Genomic DNA, 18,076 nt, shown 5'->3' with positions numbered 1-18,076 from the left:
TCCCTCACAGCCAAGCATGAAAGGCTTGCCCATACTTGCCATACCCAGTCTTACCCACCAGCCATTCACCACCCCTGTACGTTGGCTGCTGCCCAGCACTCCACATAAACTGCTCTCTGAGCCCCCAGTGACCTCACACTGATAAATCCAGTTCACATCTGAGTCCACATCTTGCTTGACCTCTGTATCACTTGAGAATGCTTTGGATTGCAAGTAACTGTCTTAGAGTGGCTTAAACAAATAGGAGTTCTCTGCACATAACAGGATATCTGGAAGTAAGCAGCTACTGGTGCTGGTTCAGTGGCCCACAGCGTTAGGGCAGCCTTTCTAAATTCTCTCCCACTTCCGTCCATGATTGAGGATGACTGCTGAGACGATATGTCCCCATTCAGGGCTGGAGGAAGGGGAAAGGTCTGCACCCGTCACTTGTCTCTTTTATCAGAAAAGCAAGATTTCCCAAGTTCCCCTTCTGTCTCATTGCCCAGAACTATGTTACCTGGCCATCTAGCTGCAGAAAAGATGGGGAAGTGAGTGTTTAACGTTTTTTAGCCTTCATTGTGGAGACAGACAAGAGAGAAGGGTGTTGAAAATGGAAACTGGGCTACCACCGACTCAAACTCATCAGCGTTGGCCCGGTGTAGCTCTTTGGTTACCTGAAACCCATGCGCATCCCTCTTTCTCACATACACATCTGACATGCGGGGCCCTCACTCCATAAAGGAGGTAATCCTAAAGTCCCAGCCAGCTCCTACATACAGCTAGGAGTCCAGGTACTCTGTGTACTGTGCAGGCCCCTTTCAGGTCCAGATGTGGCTTCTCATGGTTGGACGATTTAAGCTAAGACAAGTTCATTTTCCGCTAAAATGAGAAAGATGGGACGTACCAAGTGTTGGAGAGAATGGGGACCAATAGAACTCTTGCTGGAGTGTAAACTGACATAGCCACTTGGAAAAACTTTTGGCACTATCTAATATAGCTGAACATCTGCGTTCCCAGGAGCCAGCAGTTCTACTCCTAGGTTAATACCTGACAGAGACCTGAACAGATGTGCAAGAAAAGACATGTTCTACAATGTTGAAGTAGCATAATTTATAACAACCTAAAATTGGAAACCACCCAGATATCCACTGACAGTAGAAGGGAAAAGAGAATAGCATACAGAGATGAGAATGAATGCTCTAAATCTACACACTATGAATGAATCTCAAAATAATGTTGAGTAAAAGAAGCCATAGATAAAAGAGTATGTACTGTGTGATTGCATTTATAGAAAATACAGAAACAGGTAAAACTGCTCTGTGGTATTAGAAGTTAGGATAGCAATTACCTTTTAGGAAGAGGGTGGTGCTTGGAAGGGAGCACAAGCGGGTCTCCTAGGGTGTTGGTAATGTTCTGTTTCTTGATCTGGGTGCTGGTTATATGGGGGTGTTCAATTTCCGAAAATTTATTGAGCTGTATGCTTTTCTGTATGGGTACTTTTGTGTATACTATTCTGAAATAATAGAAAAAACCCCACATATTTACATATATGCCCCTGGTTCCTGGCACAGAGCTTCTAAAACCCTTGTAATTTCATAAGTGATAAGAACACTACGAGCATCTTTTGTTCTAATATTTGGCCTTTGACCCTGGTTCCTGACAGTTTTTAAATCCTTTGGAATTTCCTTGGTGATAGGAGTGTCCTTTGTTCTAATGTGGCGACCCTTGGTGGGCCCCTGGATGGCTTCAGGATGGGTCTGATCACCAGAAAGACAAAATCATGATTAGACACTTTGAGCTTTTAACTCCACCCACTATCCTCCAAGAAGGGGAGAGGGACTGGAGATTGAGTCAATGATCAATTATGCCTATGTGAGGAAGCCTCCATAAAAATCCCAATAGTACAGGGTTCGGAGAGCTTCTGGGTTGGTGGAACACATCCACGTGTCTGCAGGATGGGGCACCCCAGCTCCAAAGGGACAGAGGCTCTTGTGCTTGGGAACCTTCCAGACCTCACCCTATGTATTTCTTCATCTGACTGTTCATCTGTATCTGTTATGATATCCTGTATTATATAATAAACCGGTAAATGTAAGTAAGTGTTTCCCTGAGTTCTGTGAGCTGTTTTAGCAAGTTATCAAATCCCAGGAGGGAGTCATGGGAGCCTTCAATTTGTAAAGTTGGACAGAAGTCATGGGTAACCTGGGGACCTACTAATTGTGCTTGGCATCTGAAGTGGGCGGCAGTCTTATGGGGCTGAGCCCTTTAGCTGTGGGGACTGTACTAACTTCAGTTAGTGTCAGAATTGAATTGCATTGTAGGACACTCAGCTGGTGTTGCAAGGAATTGCTTGGTGTGGGGAAAAACCACACATCTGCTGTCAAAAGTATTGTGTGTGTGAGTAAAGGGAAACAGAAGTGTGTTTTTTCTAAACAACCGTGCATCAATAAAATGTAAAAAACAAAACCAAACAAAAAATACAGGGAGGGCTTCCCTGGTGGCGCAGTGGTTGAGAATCTGCCTGCTAATGCAGGGGACACGGGTTCGAGCCCTGGTCTGGGAAGATCCCACATGCCGCGGAGCAACTGGGCCCGTGAGCCACAACTACTGAGCCTGCACGTCTGGAGCCTGTGCCCTGCAACGGGAGGGGCCGCGATAGTGAAAGGCCCGCACACCGCCATGAAGAGCGGCCCCCGCACCGCGATGAAGAGTGGCCCCCACTCGCCGCAACTAGAGAAAGCCCTCGCACGAAACAAAGACCCAACACAGCCATAAATAAATAAAGAAAGAAAGAAAGTAGCTATTAATTAAAAAAAAAAAATCTGACTACCATTAAGAAAAAAAAAAATACAGGGAAACACATTCAATGCACAATGTGGAAAAATAATAAGTGCTTCCTTTCAGAAAAAAAGAATGGAAATACGTAGTATCCCCCAGTCAGTGGCAGTGTATTAAGTTCTTGTTGGGAAATCTGGCAGCCCTTCCCTTGTTTAAACAGGAACAGACCAATGTTGACCAGGCTTGAGATTTTAGGGACACATGATTCCCTCAATCATTTGTTAGGCTTCTGGTCAATTCCATGCATGAGTAATCACAATCAAATAACTTATCTAGGGAGTCTTTAAATGGTTTTCTAATGAAAGATTATATTTTCCCCCCAAATAATTAATATATTTACTTGATTTTTTAAAAAATTAAAGCCAAACAAAAAGATATAAAATGAGGTCTATTCTTACCTCTGTTCTCTTTTATTAGTTTCTTGTGTATACCTCAAATGTTTCTTTCTGCAAAACAAGCAAAACCAACTATTATAATATTTAAGTCTTCTAGGGGCTGGTATCTGTGTGCTTAATTGCAGTGGAGACAATTCAAAACAAAGCAGGTAGAGAAGCCACCTATAGTCCATCTTTGCTACCTTGGGCCTCCATCTTCTCTCCTGATAAAGCTGCCTCTTCCCTGTCTCCATCTGTGCTGGCTTCAGCTTGGGTATTTAAAGAAAGTTGTTTATTTCAACCCAGCAATTCTCCAAATTGTGGGACTCAGCTAATTTAGGTTGTAAACTGCAGGTAAGATGTTCCTTTCCCACCAAGGCCTTATTTTCTTTAATCTCTGCTTTCCAATCAGTTATCTCTAATCTGGATTTGCCACTCTCTTGAAGGACTTTGCTGAAAGCTACTTTAAAAAGGAAAAAAAAAAAAGCCAACAGTCACGAATGTTCTATATTGTTCCTGAGATTTCTCCTGCAGTACAACTTTGGTTGGCATGTGGGTTTTTCCCAAGGTCCAGCAAGTGACAGCAGTTCAACAGTTTAACATGTTGGTCACCAACTTTCCATTTGGAATAGAGTCTTTACCACTGGCTACCTTAACCTTCTGTTAGCCAATTTCACGTTTTAGTATCTGTTTTTTTGTGTGTCCTACTTCTGGTACCAAGTTATTTGCCTGTTAGGAATGGGTTCAGCTACAAGTTATAGAACGCCCACCTATAAATGGCTTAAACAATTGACTCACGGACTAAAATGGGGCAAGAATGAAGGTAGGTAGCAGATGATAGTTTCCTGGATGTCAATTATACCTCAATAAAGTTGAGGGGGCAAAAAGGATAGCTCCTCGAATTTGGCTTGAACAACTAAATGGATGGCAGTGATATTCACTAAAATGGGAAAAACAGAGAGGTACACTTTGGGGGTGAAAATTAATATTTTGGTGGGCCAAGTTAAGTTTGCGATGCCAGTTAGACACTCGTGTGGAGATGTCAAGTAAGCAGTTGTTTAGAGGAGTCAGGACTTACAGGCAGAGGTCATTGTTAGAGATCTACCTTTTGGAGTCATCTGCTTGCAAATGGCAGCTAAAACTATATGACTAGATGAAATCACAGAAGGAGAGTGGGTAGGGAGACAAAGAAGGGGACTAAGGATAGAACACTAAGCACTTTGATATTTACAGGTTGAGCAGAAGATGAGAAGTCAGTGAAAAGAACCCAAGAAAGAATAGTCAATGAGGTAGGAGGAGGACCAAGAGTACATGGCAGCAGAAAACAAGGGAAGAAGGTGTTTCAAAGTGGGGATGGCTGACTGTGAGGAACAGTACTGAGAGGGCAAGTAAAAACAGAGAAGGAGAAGCACCACTGAATTTGCATGGAGATTGTAGTTTCAGCAGTGTAGTGGGGAAGAAACCAGAGCAAGATTACATGATCGTGGGGATGGGCTATTAGAGGGGGAGTAACTGGTGATTCAAGAAAGAGAGAGGACATAGGATAAGATCCATAGAAAAAGTGTAAGCGTTGGTTAAATAGAATGAGAATGCTTTATCCATCAGACACTGAGCTTGTTGAAGGAAGAGACCATATCTTGTTTGTATTTGTTTCTCTGGTAACTCCTAGCGCAGTGCCTAGTACCTGGGAGGTACTCAAGAAATGTTACTGAATTAATGAATAAATGAGCAAATGGAAGAATGGATGGATGGCAGAGGGAGGGCTGAAAAATGAACTAGATCTAACTAACTCAAACTTCAGGGTAAGGAAAGGGGAAGGAGCCTGGAATTAATACGGTTTCTTCTATCCTACAAAGTCCCTGCTCTCTTGCCACAATGGTCAGGGAAGGAAGGAAATAAAGATTTCTGAACTTCAATGGAAAAACAGTGCCTTCTCTGGGCTATTAAGCTATTAAGTGGTTCTTGATCCTAGACCATGTTTTCACCATCCATGTTTCTTTCTTCATTCTGCCAACACATAAAAAGATAGGAAGCCCGGGTGCCTTGTTCTCCCAGTTCCCAGACACCCAACGTGGTCCTCTCAACCAAGTCCCTGCATCTTCTTCATCCCTGGCTGAGCCCGCAGCAGTTCCATATTTCCTGGGGTTATTTGGAATTTTTCCTTAGAGATGCATCTTACCTATCTAAGGATCAGTATATCCGAAGTACAGAAAGTTTCCTGTTTTCCTCCATCCTGAATTCCCCTCGGGGCACACTGTTGGTGGTCAATTGCAGTGGCTAATGGCTTGATCCTTGTAGAACTGGAATGGCACGCAACATTTTTTTTCTTTACGCTTTTATCTTTCTTCCCAACTTGCAGTCAGAAGAGCCCAGGAACCTGTAAATGTGGAGGTGGAGGTGGAGTTGGAGCTGAAACACAGTTTTGACACCCGCTGCATCCGCTTTCGCCACCTTAGGTCCTCGCCCTACTACGTCCCTGGGGGCTTCCGGGGTTGCCTAGAAACCTGCGGGAACTCTGGGGGTTCAGGTGGCCTAACCGAGTGTCGCCCTCGGGAAGGTAGGCAGAAGAAATGCCTCCGCCCAGCCCTTACTGGGCCTGAGCCCGTTACACGCAGAATCACCCCAGCGGCCCACACTACCAGGCGCCGGGCAGGGGCGGGGCCCGCGGCGCCAATGGGCGGGCGGAAGGGGCGCGCGTGCGCACAGCGGGACGAGGGTGGGGCGGGGCCGAGAAAAAGCGTTCTGAGGACGGGTGCTGGCGAGGCTCACGCCGTAGGGCTTCGTGTCCGGTGAAAGCTGTTTGGCTGCTGCTGGCTGCGAGGGTGAGTGAACCAGGGAGCAGCCGCAATCCGGCTGCGGCCTGTGAGGCCTGTGACCCGACCTTGGAGGAGGAAGTCCGTGGGGCGGCATTCAGGGGTCCGCAGCGGGGCGGGATCCCGGCGTCCCTTCGGTGGGCTCGGGGCTTCTGGCTCGGGTTGGGAGGCAGGAGCGGCCTGGGTGAGGGTATCGGACCCCGAGTCGGCCCGGGAAGCTAGCCAACTAGGAGCAGAGCCTCTCCCCCGGGGCAGATGACCGTAGAGGCTTTAAAGCCTGATGGGCTCGACCAGGGCCGATCTCTGCCCTCCTGGAGGACCTGCCGTGGACCTGCGCGCGGGCCTGAGTCGTAGCTCTCCATCTGCTCCTGTATCCCATCTCCCTCTGTGGGAGACAATAAACAGGTCCTGTCGGGCGGGCGAGCTTGGCCAGGCCGTGCCAGGGTAGTGGGGAGGTGGGGGAAGCTTGTATTCCCCTCTAGTATTCCCTTTCTGGGCATGGCACCCGCCATCCACCCAGTTGCCCAAGCAGAAACCTGGGCGTCATTCTCACCTCCTGCACTCTTTACCCACCCACATCGAATCCATCACAAATCTCTCTGGGATACACCCACTTCTCCACGCCCAGTTCCTCTGCTCTAGCCAGTTCAGGCCACCTTCATCTATCCCCTGGACTACTCAGTAGCCTCCTGACTGGTCCCCTGTATCCCTTCTCCATCCTCTGTAGTTTGTTATGTAGTGGAAAGCCAGAGTGATGGTCTTAAAACAGAAATCTGATCATGTCACCAGACCTCTCTCCCCATTCCCTTATTGCCCTTCCGTGGATTCCCATTGCTCTTATAAGCTCTTGAACAGGGCTTACAAGGCCCTTCATGACCTGTCCTCTTCTTACTTTAACTCATCCATCTCCACTCTACTGTGTCTTCAACCATATTGAACGCTTTTTATTCCCAGATTGGATCAAGTTCCTTCTAGGCTTAGGTGTTTGTTACATTATGTTCCCTCTACCTGAGGTGCTATCCTTTAGCACCTTGAAAAGAAATCATCCTTCATGCATTAACCCAGGTGTGGGTTGGGGCTTCTGTGGTACCCCAGGGCTGTCGCATTAACTGGTCTTTCTTTTCCACCAGGCTGTAATCCGTGTGACAGGAGCCTGTCTGGTTCACAGCCCTATCCTTAGAACCTTGTGCAGCACCAAGCTGTTAGTAAAGAGTGTTAGTTAAATGTATAAATGAAGCATGGCAGCTCCCTGGGCTCCCCAAATGAACAAAGAGATCAAGTTATTAAATGCCTGCTTTTTCAGAACCAGTTCTCAATCCCCAACCCATGTAGAGGTTTCTTTGCCTAGGAACCTGGTTCTTTTCTTGCTTTTCAGGACCATGGTAGTTTTAGATGGGGAAATACCAGTCAGGTTTTTCTTTGGCATCGCCTCTGGCTACAGGATATGTGGTTGCTTTGAGGTTGATTCTCAGCTGAGGGCCCCAGCATGAGAGAAAAGTGGCTAACAGCTGCTGTGGTTTTTATGGGAGGAAGGCTCGCTGCAAACTCTTAGGTGTTGGTAAGACACAATGATCGTGGGCCAGGCCAAACCACTGGCGGGATGGCTCCAAAGGGAAGTTATTTTTTTTAGCGTAGTCAGATCCTCTGTGATAGGGAACAACACACCTAGGTTCCAGGATCCACTGCCCTGATTCAGAGTGAAGGTGTGCTATGCCAGGTCAGCTCAGCACTTTGAAATAAATTCACTAGGGTAAAGGAGAGACAGAGAAAATAGGTTCCCTGTCCTCAGAGAGGGAGAGAAAAGAGAAAAGCAAACGGAGCACAATATGTGACCATATGTTAAGGCCAAGTGAATGTGAGAGACTGCAGACTGAGGTCAGAGGAGAGGGGACAGTTGGTCTTGGCTGGGAGAACACAGAGGCGACATTTGAATTGGGCCTGGAAGGAACAGGGAGGACAGACATGTGGAAACAGTGGGAACAAATGCTCTGGGACTGGAAGAGGCTGCTGGAGCTGTGACGGAAGCCCTGTTACAGCCAGGGCACTGCGGGAGCTCCCTACCATCAGTGGTCTAGCGCTTCCTCCCAGGAATGACGCTTCTCCTTGTGAAGGGTGTCTCAATGGTTGTATTCCACTCTCTCAGAAATCTCTCCTCTGGATTTTTCTCCGCCTAGCCTTGAATTTCTCAGAGGCCAGTGAGCCCAGGAACTCCTGGGGCTTATCTGCCAAGGTCTTTGCTCATGGCCTTGAGCTAAGTAGTTGGAGTGTGGATGATGCAACTTGTTCTTTAGGTGGAAGGGACTTGCTAATATTTCCTTTTCAATGTGAGTAGTTTAATTTGTTAAGTGGCAGTCAGATTCCCTGTGCTCCTTGTAGCACTTGTAGGGGGGAGTTTCTCTTCTGTGTTTGTAGATTTGACTCTTGTTGTGGTCTAATGGTTAGAAACCTGCCACGGCAGACCAAAATGGGGTAAGTCCAAAATGTATGGTTCTTGACCTTTATCCTGTCTCCTATGGAGAGGGGGTAATTTGGACTCAAGCACTTGGTTGCTTTTTGGTGTTATTTGAATAGAACCTCTCCCCCGCCTACCCCATCCCTATCTGATATACTAAGTATCCAACCACGTAGTTATAGGAAATGGTGCCATGGGTCCGATGACCACTCAGCTCTTCTATCTGATAGATATCTCCAAAAAAAGTTTCATCCTCAGTTACATTGACATCAAAACTTGGCAGCGTTATCTGTGAAGGTGGTAATCCCCCCAGCTCCTGAGGACCATGGCACACAGGCTGAGAATCACCAGCCTCTGTGCCGGCACTGTGCCCAAAGCTGGGGATGTGGATGCAGTCCCCGGCCTCACAGAGCCCAGTTCCGCAGGGGGTACTGAGAGGTAATCAGGCATGTTCAAGGTCGTGTGCACAGCTGTTGTCAGCGATGGACAGGACCCTTCTGAAGGGAATCACTTAGGAGCATATGGGAGGAACGCCTAAGCCAGACTTGGAATTGAAGAAGGCTTGCTGGAGAAAGAGACATCTAATGCATATGAATCTGAAAGGCTTGGGAGGAACTGGCTTCCCTCTCTGGTCCCTCTTGTCCCAGAACTCTGTGGTGTGTGGTCAGAACAAGTTGTTCTGCTCTAGTTGGGGCAGTCTGCTGAGAGTAACTTGAGACCTTGTTTTCTGGTACCAGGTACAGTGGCAGTGGCCTCATCAGGGTCTGGACACTTTTATTTGGTAAGATTGGGATGTAGTTTCTGGCTGTTCCTGAATTATTTTGTAGAGATGAGATTTAACTGGAATCCCCCTTCTTATTCCATCCATATAGTCTGGAACAAAATTATGGGATGAATTGCATTAAATACATATTTGTAAAGACAAAACATGTTCACAGTAGAAATTTTGGAAGCAATAGAAAAGTAAAGAGAAGAAAAATCAAAATCACTCCTAGGGACTTCCCCTGTGGTACAGTGGTTAAGACTCTGAGCTTCCACTGCAGGGGGCGTGGGTTAGATCCTTGGTCGGGGAACTAAGATCCCACACGGCATGGGCAAAAAAAAAAAACACTCCTAATCTCATAATTCAGAAAATAATCTTTGTTAATAGTTTTTAGTCATTGTTCTGTGTATGAGAAATATACATACATTGTTTTGGTTTTTACAAAAATGAATTCTTCTTTTTTTTTTTTTTGACTGTACCACGCGGCTTGTGGGATCGTAGTTCCCCATCCAGGGGTTGAATCGGGGCCACAGCCGTGAAAGCACTGAGTCCTAACCACTGGACTGCCAGGGAATTCCCCCAAAATGAATTATTCTTTACAGACTTTTGTAGCCTGCTCTTTTTGTCTTGGTATATATTGAGCATCTTTTTCTGTTTCTGTTATGAATTATGACGATTGCATTATGATGTCCCTATTCAGTTATGAGACTAGATGCTTCTTTTTACACTGTAGAAGTTATACATCCCAGTGACCATTGTCTCCTTAGAGAGGATACTGCTGATATCCAGCAAAGTGGGTTTGGGAAATTTTCTTAAACATTGTGGGGATGGCATTCTCCCAGGGTCCTACCCTACAGAGCCTTTCAGGGAGGGTGAGAGGGGCTGTAACACCTCAGTGGAGACGGCGGCAGCTTCGGAGCTGAGCTCTGTGTGGCATGTGCGAGGGTCTGACTAGTACCTTATGCTTTCTCTTCGCTGCTCTAGGTTTTTTGGCTGCAGCTGGCTCCTTAGAAATCACTGGCCTTTATTATCCAGGGAAGTGAATGTGTGAGTCAGGTGTTTCCTTTGTGTTGTATGGAGGTCTCCTGGCTGTCCTTCACCTTCCTTTTTGAGGTCAGTCTGTAAGCCCCTGGAAGGACCAGGACTTTCTGTTTAACAGCAGTTAGTAAAGGCCTGAGCCTTGGTGGGGATATGGGTGGGAACAAAGCACTCCTGCCCTCGGGGAGCTTGCTGTGTAGCCAATTGTGTCTTCTTGTTGACCACGATTCCAAGTCTAGCCAAACCCCAGAAGTACTTGATGGAACCTAATTCCTATGGAACTCTCCTCTCCAGTGCTCTTTCACCTGGTTCAGTTACTTGCCTCTGTCACAGCCCTGGGAGGTGGACAAGGCAAGGGTTAACGTCCTATTTTCTGTGTCCACCACTGTGGGCCTTGATCTGACCCGCCCCGTTGCTTCCCTCAACCCCCGTCTCTGGACTCACTCCACCTAATACCTTCCCTACTGTGCTGCCAGCTGAGCCACTGTGAAACCAAGCTCTGATCTCGTCTCCCATTCATGAACCCTCAGTGGCTCCCATTTATCCCCAGGAAACTTCAGCCCCCTTGGCCTAGCGGGCAAAGCCACATCCAGCACGGCCTGGTCAACCTCTGCAGCCTGTTGTCCCCCATTCCATCTACTTCATACCCTCTAAGCTCCAGCCTGACTAAACCACTCGGAATTTCTCTCCCACTTGTCTGCACCTGCCCCTCTGCTCCCACCTTCCCTTCGTCCTTCAGTCCCGCCCATCCACTGCATGCCCATCCATCCAGGCCCTGCTGAAGTATCCCCATGTCTGTTAACCTTCTCTGGCTTTCCCTCGCCCAAAGGAAACTTCTTCCTCTGAACTCTCAGAGGGTTTAATCTTTCTTTAGTACACCTCACTTTGTGCCTTGGTTCGTGCTCTCAGTAGGAAGTATTTCTCTTGCCAGACTGTAAGCTGCTTGTAGGCAGGAGTACTCTCCAAATCCCTATAAGCTCTCATCAAGTTGCTTGGCATTCCAAAGGGGCTTCAGGAAATGTCATGGACCTGCCTTCCCGTTTGAGTGATGGGGACCTGGAGAACGCAAGGTCGTCCTGCAGTCTGGTGGCAGAGCTGGCCTGGGCCCAGTCCTCCTCTTTCCCAGCCTTGCTTCTTCACCCAGGTTCCCAGGAGTGCGCTGTGTCAAGTCTTGAAAGAACCTCAGTTCTGGTGTTCTCACCTTCATCTTCTGTGTTCCCCACCTCCCAGGTACCGATGACCATGAGATCTCTGCAGCTGCTCAGAGCCCCCTTCCTGTGCGCCCTGCTCTGGGCCTTTTGTGCCCTGGGTGCCAGGGCCGAGGAGCCCAGGGCCAGCTTCTCCCATCCCGGCAGCGTGGGCCTGGATAAGAGCACAGTGCATGACCAAGAGTACGTATTCAGCCGGGGCTGTGGTCCAGGGGCCTCCCCATCTGCAGCTGCAGCCAGCGGCAAAGGCACGCGCAGTCCAACTTTCCTTCTACTATTTGTACGACCCCTTAACATTTTCCAAGGATGATATTTATTCCTTATAGCCACCTGTAAGTCAGGTATTCTTTTTTCACCATCATATCACAGATGGAGGATCTTGAGGCCCAAAAGGGATAAATGACTTGCCTGAATTCATTGTCTCTCTCTTTCACCACAGACACACACACACACACACACACACACAGTGGTAGTTGCAGAGTCCAAAATAGAGCTAAGGTTTCTTGCTTCTGACAAGACCTTTTTCTTTTGTATTGGCATGTTCAAACATTGACTCATTTGTTGCCACTCTTGCCCTGGGCCAGTTAGCCTCACACATTATACTCTGTTATCCTTAAATTGGTTTAAGAAAAAAAAAATTAATGGCTCCCCAAAATGGTATAACAATATTCTAATAATAAAAAGGAAAAACACCCATAATCTTGCCAGCATAACAGATGAACTATTTGATTTTTGTTTTCCCCTGCTCCTTTCAGGGCCTTGCCTGTATCTGTCTTCCTTGAGTGTGGTCTGCTACTGTTGATGTTTGTTTTTCTGGGGTGGATGAACTTTAAGATCTTGAACATTTCAGAGTCCTTATGATTTTGGTAGGATCCCAGCATCACCACCAAGTGGTCTGAGTCTCACTGTTGGTCCTTAGGCATATCATGGAGCATCTAGAAGGTGTCGTCAACAAACCAGAGACAGAGATGTCCCCACAAGAACTGCAGCTCCATTATTTCAAAATGCACGATTATGACGGCAATAATTTGCTTGACGGCCTAGAACTCTCCACAGCCATCACTCATGTCCATAAGGAGGTAGGTCAGGCAATGGCTCAGTAGACAGCATCTCGGAAAGGCCTCCCTCTGGTAACTCAGTCCCCGAACTTGATGACCTCCCCCGTCCTTGTGCAACACTATTGCTGCTTCTCCTTTTTCTGCTCACTCTCTGTTCTGCCTCTTTTCCTGTTCAGCGGACCTTCTCACACAGGGTGACGGGCTGAGGCAGAAGCCCCAGAGCTTTCCCTGTATCTTTAGCAAGTGCCGCTGGCATTTCTGCTGCATGCCAGCATCTGAGAACCAGCTAAAAGACAGACCACATTCCAAATGCAGAACAGGGGAGAAGTTATCTCATTTGGGAAGAATGGCGAGTCAGGGGACCAAGGGCTCGAGGGATTTGGTGATAATTGAGGGTTTGGGTGATACAGTACGGTGCTCGTAGTTTACAAAGCACTTTCTGGCAGGTTAGAGATCTCGTTTGATCACTGCAGTAGCCTGGGAGCAGGAAGGGGCAGGCCTTGTTATTGCCCCCAGTTTGAGAGGTGAGGAAGCTGAAGTTCAGATCTTATGTCTCCAGATCTAATGTCTGTCCCACTGTGCCACACTGTAATCTCTAGAGAGCAGGAGAGGCAAAGTTGGGGAGGGCGTGTGCTCGCACGGCTGCCGGCTGAGCCGGGCGGGGTTTGCTTTGAAGGCTGCGGGGAGCGCTAGGGCTCGCACAGGAGGCTGGCGTGACGAGCGCAGGGTCTGCTATGGGAGGCATACGGGCAGACGCTGGGCAGAGGGACTGGGGTCCAGCAGCCCTGGCAGGCGAGGATGCTGGTGGCGGCAGGAGAGGGAAGGGGGACGTGGGAGAGGAGGCAGGGGAAGAATCAGCCGAGGACGTGAACAGCAGTAACTCAGCGCTCGGCACTGGGAGCAGAAACGCCTTCACCTCAAAGATGGCGACGGGGTCTACTGGTCGGCAGGGCCTTCTTCCTCTTGTTCTGACCCCGAGATGTTGTCTAGCGTGGACTGTTTCCACTTTAGCAGAGCTGACCCTCAGGAGGGCCTGGGCTGTGAGCTTTTCTCTAGCATGGGGCTGCGGGTCCTGGAATCTCTGAAGCTCAGAATTCTGTGTGGACCCAGCTTTCTACAATGAACACGTATGACTTTTGTAATGAGAAAAGAATGAAAAGTAATTTTTAAAACAAATAAGCAAGGGCTTGCTTTGATTGTATCGTCCTTTAACTGCCAAAAATCATTTCTAAATTGGATTATTATGAATTGACTCTGGATCTGATATGTGGTTTGTGGATTCCTGGAAGTAGAAGTACTACATCTGAAGGAGTTTACTGACATTTTATTTTGGACATTAACCAAGCGCTTCCAGTAAAAGATGCAGCTCATCCTTGTCTAATTTGTACCTTGTAGGAAGGGAATGAACAGACGCCAATGAACGAAGATGAACTGATCAACTTAATAGATGGTGTTTTGAGAGACGATGACAAGAACAATGATGGATACATTGACTATGCCGAGTTCGCAAAATCACTGCAGTAGACACGATGTGGCCACCTCCCAGTTAGATGCAAATGTGAATCATTATAATGTGATCAAACACTTTCGGTAATGCAAAATAACTCATTTCCAAAATACTGCTACGGTATTTTGGTACAAACCTGTAGCAACTTGTTACACTGGGGTGAGAAAGAGAAATCAAGAGAAATCAAAAAGCAGAGAAATGGGACATACTGGAGTCCCCAAGTACTATTAAATCTCTTATTGGACAAGGGCTTGATTAAAGAATCCTTTTAAGAATATTGGATAATTGGAGCTGAGCACTCAGGAACTAGACTGGAGAATGCTTCCAGGCTCTTGGTTTTAATTCATGCTACCTGAAGAGTAAGACAAGCTCTTGCTAACTGGACACACTTTTCAGCAACTGAAGGAATGGAATGAATGCCAGATGTTTCCCCTGGTGGGTCCTGTCTCTTCAGGAAACGTGGTCAGTATTCTGTAAAGTTCCCCTGGCCTAAACGATTACTTGTTCTGGCCAAGGGAGTATTTATTAGGCTATTTCAAAGCCACGGCATCTGTTTTGAAGAATGTCAAATAGTTCAGCTAGCCACAGAGTCTTAAGATTCTGTGTCTCCTGGCACTTTGGAAACAACACACCACTGACCTAAGTGATTCACCTTTTTCAGTTTTTCAGTATTTTATAAAACTACTGCCACATCCTTACGCTTTCTTTTATGTCTTCTTCAACCTAGGAGAGACCTCGAGTCTGAAAGTATTCTCTACTTCTCATCATTGGCAAATGTTACAGCTTTCTAAATATGTGTATTTAACTCTTGTTTCTAGGGTTTTGTTTTGCAGTTTAGAAGCTCTTAGGAATATAAGGACTTTATCCCTTCTGCTTGATACAGCAGGGGTGAACTACTAGCTGGTCTAGCGTAAGTGAGAAGTGTAAAAAGATTCTTCACCAAGCACAGTGATTAACTCAATGCAAGTTAGATTTAGAAGGAATGTTGTTTAAATTACCTCTTCTAGCCTGAATACATGAATTCTTTCGGATCAGGAAAGATTAGAAAAAGAAGCCTAAAAACTCTTAACATTATGAATTTCAATAGTAATTGAAAACAAGCAGCAGCAGCAGATTATAATTTGGTTTATGGGATGTGACGCATGTGCTGTGATAGGAAACCTGAAATGATGGTTGAATGGGAAAAAAACTGCATAAAATTTGCTGTAAGATATATAGAGACTTATTTTCTGTACCAAAGTATTCTTATAAGAAAGATAAGTATTTGTAAAAATGGTTTCGTGTCAAGTATTTGTGCAATCAGAGCTGAATTGTAAACTATTCTTGTAATATCTAGTTATTTTGAAAAGATTTATATAATGAATTCTGGATATATGACCAATAAAACTGATGAAACAAAAGAAAGAGCAGTTGATTTTGTCCGCATAGGCTGCTTCTCCTACCACACGAAGAGTCGGTTGGTTTAATGCAGAAGTTTACACGTGCCTTCTCCCTCCCAGGTGCTGGGGGCCTCCCCGGCGCTACCCTGTTCCTCTCTGCAGGGGTAGATTCCCAGGATTCACAGTCACTTTCCCCTTTTAGGCATTTTTTCCTCTGAATGAAATCACTTTTTTGGACCTTCCTTCTCTGGCCAAGTTCAGATTATGACCGCATTCTCTAGCTTAGGAAAATACAATGTTTTCTCCTTGAGTCTGGTGACTGACTGGTTTTTCTTTGCCAGAAAATTTAATTAGATAGTGTTATTGAAAGCCTCCCTGGCCCAAGCAAAAAGCACAGTCTTCCCTGGCTTTTTGGAAATGACACTTTGTTCTGCCAGTTGAAAAGTGAGCAAGGGAAGAAGTTACCATTGCCTGCCCCACCCCCTGCCTGAAACCCCTTCTTCATCCAGAGCTGCCCTTCTGGATGGATCTAGTGAGCAGGCTCGCAGTTGAAAGGACCTCATACTGTTGGCAACTAGGGAGCGAGGCAGCTGGGGAGCAAGAAGCCGATTCTTACAAGGTCACCCAGACCAGACACCTCTTTCCTCCTCCACAGCTGGCTGCTATTTGAAATTATTGCATGCTGGCCTCTGCGGTCCTGTTAGCCTACTTTTCCTCTTAGGAAATTTCCCTGTGGGAGAGGGGCCTGCACCATGAGGGGCAGAGCATGGTCTACCCTTCCGTCTCATACCTCCTTTATCTCCTCTCCCTTTTGTGAGGCGTTGGCCTTCTCATAGCTCACCTCAAGGATTTCTCAGAATTTATAAGAAACATCTCTGCACCTTAGTTTCTTTATCTCTAAAATGAAGATAAGTATACTTGAGAGAGGCCGCCTCATAACAGCACAAGCCTTGGACTCAGGCAGAGCTATGCTCTGAAGTTCTCTCCACTGCAGTTTCTCATCTAAAACTATAATGAAGCTTAACCCACAGAGTGGTTAAGAGTATTAACAAAGTGAGAGAAAATATATAAAACATCAAGCAAGTGGCTGGCACAGAGTAGGAGCTAAACACGGTCAGTCCCTTGTTCCTCAGCCTGGCTGAAGAGTCAGGGCCCCTTCTCACTGAAGAGTGGGGCTGGAGGGGCTGGACAGAAGTGTAAGACCCCTAGGGGCTGGCATCAAAGGGTCTTCTCTGCTTGTCTTTTTTTAAATCTGAATTTTTAATTTTTTTTTTATTTTTTGGCCGCACTGCGCAGCTTGTGGGATCTCAGTTCCCTGACTGTGATTGAACCCGGGCCACGGCAGTGAAAGCGCCAAATCCTAACTACTAGGCCACCAGGGAACTCCCTCTTCTCTGCTTCTTATATTCCTCAGTCTAAGTGCTGAATGAATGAGTGAGTGAATGAGTGAATGAATTCTCAGAAGAGAAGAAATGAAGGGTCATATTAAATGCAATGGTGAAAGACACAAAAGCATTGAAATAGAAATCAGACCAAAGGAGTTTTCTTCTCACCTGGCCTCCTGACAGTTGATTTCACTGGGCCTCAGTTAATCCCCCTGAGAAAGGGGAGAACTGACCACCTCCCACAGCTCCTTAGTCGGCACACGGAAGGCACCAAGCCATTAGCTATGCCTCCCTCCTTAGAAAGATCTGGAAAAGAGAAGAGAGGCACCAGCAAGTGTGCAGGGCTGTGGGGATAGAGACCACCAGAGGACAGCTGCTTCTAAACTTGCTTTTTTCACCTGCGGTTCCCCAAGAGAGTTTTGGAGGTGTGTAGTTTTAAGAAAGCACTAGAGAAGGATTTTTTAAATAAATGGCAACTACAAGATGATAGAATAAAGGCATCTATATCTCCATCTCAAGTAATTTGTCCCAAATCAAGAATAAGAACAAAAAACCAAATTCCATCTTCAGTGACCTGGGTTTGCCAGATGTGAGGGTGGAAAGCAGGCGGAGAGTGGTAGGTAGGCTGACAGGAAAGGAATGGGGGTGGCACTGAAGGAGGCAGCTTCTTTGTCCCCTAGAATTCTAGAAAGTTTCAGGGGCTAGAGGAACGAGGTACCAGGGGAGGTGGACATGAAGTGGGAAGCCACAGGCAGGGATTATTCCAACCCTGTGAGAAGAGGGGATAGACCCGGCCAGGCCCAGTCTGTCTCATCTGGGCATCCCCCATTTGGCCTCCCCAGAATACTGCAGGCTGGCTCTGAAGGAGGTGAGCCAGAGACGCTCTCGTCTGGGGAATGCCAAGTGGAGAAGAGTGGGGATGAGGGACCACGCTAAAAACAGAAGTGAAATGCACTTCTGCACATGATTACGTAGCTCCAGACAGCCAGGAGCCAGGCTTGCGTTCCCTGTGAACGACAAGTTCATTCTCTCAAGGAACTGAGCTGCCCCCAACCAAGACCTTCAATTACTAACATTTTGGGGTTCCTAATGAAAAATCAGGCTGGCCACCTGCTCCCCCAGCAGACAACCACCAAGTGGAGCCCGTCCACACACCTATGGCTGCCAATCAGCTTGTTAGTGTCACACTTAAATATGAATGGTTTACTTAGGATCGTAAGTCAGTTCAGGGAAACCTTCAACACCAGAGAGAGACAGTAACCAAAACAAACTGAGAAAAGGA

The 18,076-nt window shown here is 46.8% G+C and overlaps 1 protein-coding gene and 1 long non-coding RNA gene across 2 annotated transcripts in view; one reads left to right on the top strand and one right to left on the bottom strand.

Moving 5' to 3' along the window:
• The window catches only part of LOC137777834 (uncharacterized), a 30,810-nt gene extending 24,981 nt beyond the window's left edge, over positions 1 to 5,829 (bottom strand). Inside the window, exons 1-2 of the long non-coding RNA XR_011076646.1 lie at positions 5,371 to 5,829; positions 3,216 to 3,263 (exon numbers count right to left, since the gene is read on the bottom strand). This is a non-coding gene — a long non-coding RNA (uncharacterized lncRNA). The remainder of the gene's footprint in view (positions 1 to 3,215; positions 3,264 to 5,370) is intronic.
• Positions 5,830 to 5,917: 88 nt separating this feature from the next.
• Positions 5,918 to 15,420, top strand: MCFD2 (multiple coagulation factor deficiency 2, ER cargo receptor complex subunit). The gene is made up of 4 exons (XM_068563874.1): positions 5,918 to 6,013; positions 11,488 to 11,648; positions 12,385 to 12,544; positions 13,919 to 15,420. The coding sequence occupies exons 2-4, from the start codon at positions 11,494 to 11,496 to the stop codon at positions 14,045 to 14,047; spliced, it is 444 nt and encodes a 147-aa protein (XP_068419975.1). The 5' UTR covers positions 5,918 to 6,013; positions 11,488 to 11,493; the 3' UTR covers positions 14,048 to 15,420.
• The last annotated feature ends 2,656 nt before the right edge of the window (positions 15,421 to 18,076 follow it).

Source organism: Eschrichtius robustus, chromosome 15 (assembly GCF_028021215.1).
Source record: "Eschrichtius robustus isolate mEscRob2 chromosome 15, mEscRob2.pri, whole genome shotgun sequence".
Taxonomy (NCBI): Eukaryota; Metazoa; Chordata; class Mammalia; order Artiodactyla; family Eschrichtiidae; genus Eschrichtius; species Eschrichtius robustus.
Note: the sequence above shows the minus strand (reverse complement) of the source record. Positions and strands in the feature narration are given on the sequence as shown.